Source organism: Diplotaxodon limnothrissa, linkage group LG4 (genome assembly GCF_057381915.1).
Source record: "Diplotaxodon limnothrissa isolate DT_005_m linkage group LG4, D_limnothrissa_male_GT1.1, whole genome shotgun sequence".
In the NCBI taxonomy this organism is placed as follows: domain Eukaryota; kingdom Metazoa; phylum Chordata; class Actinopteri; order Cichliformes; family Cichlidae; genus Diplotaxodon; species Diplotaxodon limnothrissa.
In genome coordinates, this window is record NC_140599.1 from 16151822 (window position 1) to 16160003 (window position 8182).

The 8182-nt window shown below is 37.2% G+C and overlaps 1 gene segment (V, D, J or C); it reads left to right on the forward strand.

Annotated features, from left to right (window-relative positions):
• Positions 1-6115: 6115 nt before the first annotated feature.
• On the forward strand, positions 6116-6856 carry LOC146633521 (immunoglobulin heavy variable 3-33-like). The segment is given in 2 exon segments: positions 6116-6122; positions 6543-6856. Coding segments are annotated over 2 exon segments (321 nt in total).
• The last annotated feature ends 1326 nt before the right edge of the window (positions 6857-8182 follow it).

Consider the following 8182-nt stretch of genomic DNA (forward strand, 5'->3'; position numbering starts at 1 on the left):
TTTTGCTATACGTCTGACTAGTTTTAGAAATTGTGCTACAGGAATCACAGTTAGTGTTTAGGCATTCGGTAAAAACTGTAAATATGGTAAATGGCCTGTATTTGTATAGCGCTTTACTTACAGTTTTTTCTGATTGCTTAAGCACATTTTTTGTAACTATTGGCTAATTTTGCAAAACTCTTCACACAAATAAGAAAACCTGTCACCCAATAATCAAAACATTGTAGTTCTCTTGCAAAAGCAAACACAGCTAGATTAACTCTTCACACCTTCGTAAAAATGGTGTTTCCGTATCAAACAGTACACACAAGCCATCATCTACTAAGCACACAATGCGCCAACTGCACACTGATGGTATGAATACAAAACACATCTGGCTTTTGCTTTCTCTGTGCACAAGGTAGGCTATGTCAGTTTGAGCTCATACTTCTGTCATAGATCCATAAGCATAGAGGGATCCAAACTTCAAGTACATCAAAACAAACACAAGTGTTTATTTCCAAGTATAGGATTATTTGCAATCGCCATAATGACTATATGGGTTACTTGGTCTGCAGTGAACATGCTTCCTCTGCCCCCAGCATCTGGTCATCTAGCAATTCTGTAAAGTAACAATTTCAGTATTTTTACATCAATGGTATTGGTGTGTTTCTCATTGGCATATGGCAGTGCTACAAATCTTTGTGCGAAGTGACTGTACTAACCAATTCTCATTTCAAGATGTCCTTATGGTACTTGCTACAGTGTAGCGGCTCGAGTTAGGCTGGACCCGTTGGGGGTCATTCCACGGTTGATTACATGGTCCACTATTGTAGCTCTGATGTCATCAGCAATTCTATTTCTTACTCTTCCTACCCTTCCTCTCCCCCCTCCTCATCTTCCTCTCCCTCCTCCTCGTCTTCCTCTTGCTCCTCCTTGTCCTTGTCGTCCTCTTCATCCTACTTCTTCACCTCCACGTCCTCTTCCTCGGCCTCCTCTACTTCTCACTCTTTCTGCTCCCTCCATTGTACTCCGCACACACAGCTTACCTGTATTATAGTGCTTAGGCTGATTGCAAAGTGAACTAATTATCTAAAAAAGTTTTCACATGTGAAAGTGTGCCAGACAGTTGGCAAGTTAGTGTTAATGATAGCCATACATGTGTATACTTTTGCTAGGAGTGTGTTGGAAATTTGGTAATTGAGTGTTGTGCAGTGAATTGTGCCTACAGTTTTGCAAAGTGTGTGTTACAAAATTGCAAACTGAGTGCAAAGCAGTTTTTGTGCTTTTAGTTTTGCAAACTCAGTGAGTGGTTTTGCTATAAGTCTGAATAGTTTTAGAGATTGTGCTACAGGAATCACAGTTAGGGTTTAAGCATTCAGAAAAAACTGTAATCCTTATGGACCCCAAAGTCATCCACCCATTCACACACTGATGATGGCAAGCTCCTTTGTAGCCACAGCTGCCCTGGGGCGCACTGACAGAGGCAAGGCTGCCGGACACTGGCGCCACCGGGCCCTCTGACCACCACCAGTAGGCAACGGGTGAAGTGTCTTGCTCAAGGACACAATGAATGAGACTGTCGGAGCTGGGGCTCGAACCAGCCACGTTACAAGACGAGCTGCCAACTCTTGAGCCACGATCACCCCCTAACATTCAAATATGAATCTTACTGTATTTCACTGGTAGTCTAAGTCTAAAAAACCAAACAAACTAATATGTAGTCAACTAATATGTATGTTTCATAATACATGTATGAAAAATGACCACATGTTAACATTTTTCCAAATGAAAAAATTATTTTCATAAACATGGCAATAACTCGAAATAAACAAGCACTAAAAAGACAAGAGCCTTTTCCCTTTTAGATCAAAGCCTTGCATACTTGAAGGATAAATTAAATTTTAAACAAATATATTAAGTACATGCAAAGAAGGTATTCTGTGAATCACATACTGAATTTTTTGTCTGAGATAAATGTAAATAAATACCTTAATTTAACACAAACACATAAGTTAACATTTTAGACATTTATTTCAATTTATCAAACTCAAATATTTACTAAAAGGATATTCATAGATTTTATCAGGCTCATCCAACTTATATTTATAGTGATATTTACTAAGCCTCTGAATTACTTTTAGAGTGTGGACATCAGTGTACCGGAACACAAAGTAGAATGTATCAAAAAGTTTTTAAAAGAAGAAACATTTTAAATTTTAGTCCAATTTTAACAAAATCTTTCAATAACATTTTTTGGAAGATAATTTATTTTTCTACATCTTTTGTTGTTATCTTTTGTTGACTCACACAAAGATTTGTTTACTTATTTACAGTGGTGGGAATAACGGCGACCCTCTGTTTGACTGAGGAAGAATAAAGTAGTTGTTATAAGCCAATCACATGACCACTTCAAGATGACAAAGCAACAAGGTGATATATACCAGTTTTTAAATTGTATTGATAGGCCACGTAAAACCAGAGTTGACAAGTGAAGTTTCACTTGTCAACAAATAATGAAATAACTTGTGTGACAACAGAGAAAAATGTACACAAATTAACACTTCACAGTTTATACCACAGTTTCTATTTTCTCTTTTTGTGGGGCGGGGTTATTCATTCTGAGTAAAAACTCTTTAATTATTAAATATTTCTGTCATAGGATTGAGGAGGTGCAAATGCAAATATTCTTTCTTCCACCTCTACTTATGAGAGTGCTGAAACCATCTAGAGATAGTGGACCAACACACACACAGTTAAACAAGATGGACTGTAGGACAGTGCTGCTGCTTTTGACTGTCTGCTGTGCAGGTAAAACTCTCTAGTAAATAAATAAATAAATACAAAAAAGAAAAAAAAAAAGTTCTTTTAATTTATGATTTAGATAATTTACTTTTTCTTTTGTTGTGTGCCTGTTTGTTTCTTGACAGGTGTTGATGGTCAGACTCTGACTCAGTCTGAACCTGTGGTTAAAAGGCCCGGAGAATCCCACAGACTGACCTGTACAGGCTCTGGATTCACATTCAGCAGCTACTGGATGCATTGGATCAGGCAGGCTCCTGGAAAAGGGCTGGAGTGGATTGCTCTCATTTATACTGATAGTAGTGGCATGTTCTACTCTGATTCAGTCAGAGGCCGGTTCACCATCTCCAGAGACAACAGCAGACAGCAGCTGTATCTGCAGATGAACAGCCTGAGGACTGAAGATTCTGCTGTTTATTATTGTGCTCGAGACTCACAGTGACTGGAGCTTGTTTAGCAGCTGTACAAAATCCTACATGATTCAGGAGAAATAAGAATAAACAAGTTTTCGAGGAAAATACCAATAGAAACTCCACTAACTGCATGTCTTTGGATTGTGGAAGGAAGCCTGAACACGCAAAGAGAACATGATGAGAGAGATTATTGATGCCATCCAAGGTATCAATATTTAACTCAAGGGTTGTGCAGCCTGGACAGTGTTTGACCATCACCTTTCAGGTCTCTTGTTATTCTCTGATTGATAGCAGCATTGCAACAGGTTGGCTCAGACAGGAAAATACGTGTATTAGGAAATTCTTTTCACTTACTCTTATACACATAGAAAAATAAAAACTAACTAAATAAATGAATGACTAAATACATTAATAAAATAAACACACAAATGAAAATGTGATTATTAAAATCACTGTCCAGATAAAAAAGAAATAACCATGTTTTAGAATTTAGACTTAAAACTCCTGTGGCAGATCTTCTCGGGACACTAGAGGGCAGTCAGTGTTAAGTCTCTGTCTTTAGGAAACAACTAGATCAGCAATCACTCCACCAGTATATCGTTAGCTTCATAGCATAATTGCCTAAGTCATTTGACTAAGTCAATGACTTAGGCACTTATGCTATGAAGCTAACGATATGTGACTGTGCTGTGGTCACAGATCAGGTCACAGGGTGCTTTCCTTTAAAAAGAAAGCACCCTGTGACCTGATCTTTTTCCAACTTAAAACACTGAAGGAATTGGATTGTTTATCAGTCAGAGTAAAATGTATTTTCAGGATACTCATATTAACAGATGTTACTGTTGCAACAGTTGAACCACAAAATGCAACTTTATCCTAATGCATCCATTCTACCAGCTAGTGCATACACCTTTGCAAACTTGATCACGGAGTCAAATGTGCAACATGTCTTCCTGTAGCCTATCCTTTCAAGCAAGTGAGTTTGGATTTCACCAGATTTAGAAAAACAGATCTTTGTTGTCTCTTTTTTCACTCTCATCTTAAACTCTGTCTGTTATAGCTAGTAGTCACTATAGCAGGAGAAACAGTCATGATGTTGAATATTTAAGAGCCTGAAGCATCTGAAGTACAAAGACTAGCTCCAATTAAACTGTGCCAAACTGATCAGAAACTAACTTCAACAGGGCTGAGAAAATGAAGCTTCCAATTGTAGTGGATTACAGTAAAAACGTCCTTCAAAACACTATTTATCATAAAACATTTAGTTTACCCAAAAATATACTAACTACATATGATTTAAGACAGATGTATAAAGTACATTTAGTATATAGATGTATCAGAAGATAAATAAAAACACATTGCTGTGTGGTAGGTTTAAAAACGTAAAAAATAAAATGCAAATAAAAGTTAATAAAAATGGCTCCAGGGTTTGGAATTTTTGTGGGATTTTGATGTATCCTTTTGGATTTATGTGCTTTATGTCCAAGCCTTATATTTAGTCCTCTGATTATGCTTTTGTTGCTCAATGATACTAAATTTGTTTTCTTTGCTTCTAGTCCTTGTTTCCTGATTCTGAGTTCTGCATGTGGGCCTGACTCCTGCCTGCTACGCAACAAGCCTTCACAGTCAGTAGTCAGTGATGTTTTAATTACAGACTGTGTGGGTTGACAAACTCAAAAACACCTTTTATTGCTGGGGGGGGCAGTGTAACGATGGTTAAATGTTATTTTACAGTGAAAGGTTGGCTATCTCTGCGCACTGTTGCTATTTCTTACATGTTTGGTTGTGCTGCAGGAAAAAGGGAGTTAATGTGTGCAGGAAGGGGAGGGGGGTCCTTGTTGTTGAGTGACTGTACGGGGCTGAAGTGAGGTGTTGTACGAGAGCACTCTCCCCAGAGTTAACGGCCCGTTTGCCTGTGTTACGGAATAAACGGACAAACTGAGATTAAAAGTCTGGTTCTTGAGAACATTACAATACTGTTTAGGTCAAGTGCCTTCTGTTTTAGCAATTTTTGTTCTACACATCATTCTTTCAGCTCAAGATTTGATTGATTGTTTTACCAAAAGTAATCCAAAACACACAAAAATGAAAAAAGTCAATTGTACAGTTACTATAAATGTTTGTACATTGAGGCAGTTCTAGGTAGGAATTCATTTGTATCGTTTGAAATAGATTTTAGATGCCAGGAGAGAAAGGGATTGTGAGTCCACAGTTCGGGCAGCGGTTGATCCCTCTGGCATCTCTGCTGGAATTTCCAAGTGTGAACTTCTTAATCTTCTGTACTGCTTATCTCACAGGAGACGAAGGAATGAACAACTTCTCTCATCTGCACAAATCTTTTATACATTCTTTTTTTAGACTAGGGGGTCCTTAGTGTCTCATTCATTCAAATACAAATACACACAGCCTCCAATCATGCCATCGTTGCCTGAACAACCCACTCCATACGGAATCTCAGTGTATCTCCATCTTATGTTGGTTAAACTTGCACTTAATTCAATTCTGATTAGTATTAAAAGCAACTGAGATGATTACCTATGAGCAAAATCACATATAAATCATGACTCTGTGTTTGATAATTACAGCATACTTAAAAAGATTTCTCTTATGAAAAATCATGCATAATGATGGCCTGCAGAGACACATTTCTTATTTTTCGCATTCCTGCTGCTGGTCTCAAACACAGAGAGACACTAATTTGCCAAAGTAAAAGCTGAATCATGTCTACACACACAGAATTAAAACAGACATTTTCATAACTGCAACTACATTTCTCATTCAAAATATTATTGAGACTTATACTTTGATTACATGTTTGAGAAGATGATTTACTATTAGCAAAAGCAGATAAAGTCAGTTTTAGCACAGTATCATTTTACACATAAAGGTCAAGATGTCAAGTCACTCACCCTCTCTCAGACATGAGAGGTAAGTCCATCTCGCTTAAAAGTATACAGTATAATTTATAACGCCTGAATAAACAGTTACTCTCCATTTGATGCTACATCACATCACCTTTTTCAGGTGTTAAGGCATAATTTAATACTAAATTTTCCATAAGAAATTGGTGAAAATGTTTTAATTCCATTATTTAATTTCAGATTCATTTGAAATGTTAAGTATTTGAGTACTCCTTTGTTTGAGGTCCCCAACATATGCAAATATTTACATGTCTTCCACCTACTTATCTGGCTGCTTCAAGACTAGTGGACTGACTAAGTTAAACAAGATGGACTGTAGCACAGTGCTACTAATTTTGACTGTCTGCTGTGCAGGTAAAACTCTTCACAAAAACTTGTTCATGTTCTTATGTTATTTTTTTAACTGCCTGTTTATTTCTATTGATAGGTGTTGATGGTCAGACTCTGACAGAATCTGGACCGGTGGTTAAAAGGCCAGGAGAATCTCATAGATTGACCTGTACAGCCTCTGGATTCACATTAAGCAGCTACAATATGAACTGGATTAGACAGGTCCCAGGAAAAGGGCTGGAGTGGATTGCTCACATCTGGGGCAATGGTAACAGAGCATTCTACTCTCAGTCGGTTCAAGGCCGTTTTACCATCTCCAGAGACAACAACAGACAGCAGCTGTATCTGCAGATGAACAGTCTGAAAACTGAAGATTCTGCTGTTTATTATTGTGCTCGAGACTCACAGTGATTGAAATTCTTTAAGCAGCTGTACAAAATCCTACAGCCCTTTATGATATATTTATTTTGCATCATAACTGTGGTATTATGACAATATTCTAATACTTAATCTATTAAGACTATTACTGTAATAGTCTTTATTGCACTCGTTTGAGAAGTTCTTTACTTTTCACACAGTTAAACTCTCCACTGCTGTTTCCTGTGGTGCCATCATGAATGTGATCTCACTATCAACCAAAGTTACCCAAAGTTAATAAAACATAACGGTAAGTTAAAATGGTCACAGGAAGTTGTTCATATATGAGAGGATCATTTAACGCCTTACCAGACATCCCAGCTGTTTAAATAGGTTAAAAGCAAATGCAGAGTTTTAGTATCATTAAATATTCAGTGGTCTTTGTTTTTGCTAAAAATAGGGGCTCATTTTATTCCACAGATGTTCAAATAGCAACTATGGAAGAGAAAACACTGCCTACCTACTTGCACAAGCCTTTAACTGCTTTAACAAAGGAGAGGAAATCAGAGAAGAAAACGAACAGTCTACTCATTCATCATTTTAAATCGAAATAATCAGTAGCAAAAATTTTTAAATTAGGATCAAACCTTTCCTCATATTTGCCATCAGGCATGAACAGGCATTGAACAGGCTCATATATCTTCAGCTTGAAGAGCAACCATGTTCTCTGTACCTCTGATACTAATGCGCCTGCATCTTTTGTGGTGCTTTGATGGATTCACTCTAAAAAAAAAAACCACCTTAGAAACACTATTAATCAGATGATTGGTGGATATAGTGTTGACTTCTGTTTCTACAGGTGTTTACAGTGCCTAAAGTGCTCATTTATGGCATAGTGCTCATTTATGAATGCCATATCATATTTTGATGTGTATTCCTAAGGACATTTTCTCCACATTTATATATGTCTTGTGAAATAACATATATATATTTAATTTGAGTGAAACAAACAATATCCACTTTCCAACTCACAAAGAGAGCAACATTAATTACATTACAGCCATTGCATGTAATGGCAGCTTCCTATATATTATTATGTAAACCCAAGCCACAGAGACAGAACATACCCCAGAATTGTAATAAATATTCACGGAGTCAACATTTTCTATAACTGCAATCCAACATTAAAGTGCAGTATAATTGTCCCGGTTCAACACAATAAGGATGACTGCCAAGTTCATTCCAAATCATCTGATAACAGAGTGGGTGGAAGAGAAGTCACGGAGAAGTCACAAATCAATTACTGGAAGTCCTGGGTCAGGCACTAACATCTATTAGTCAGTTCAGAGCCCAATTTCAACAGCCACAGAAAAGCCTTCA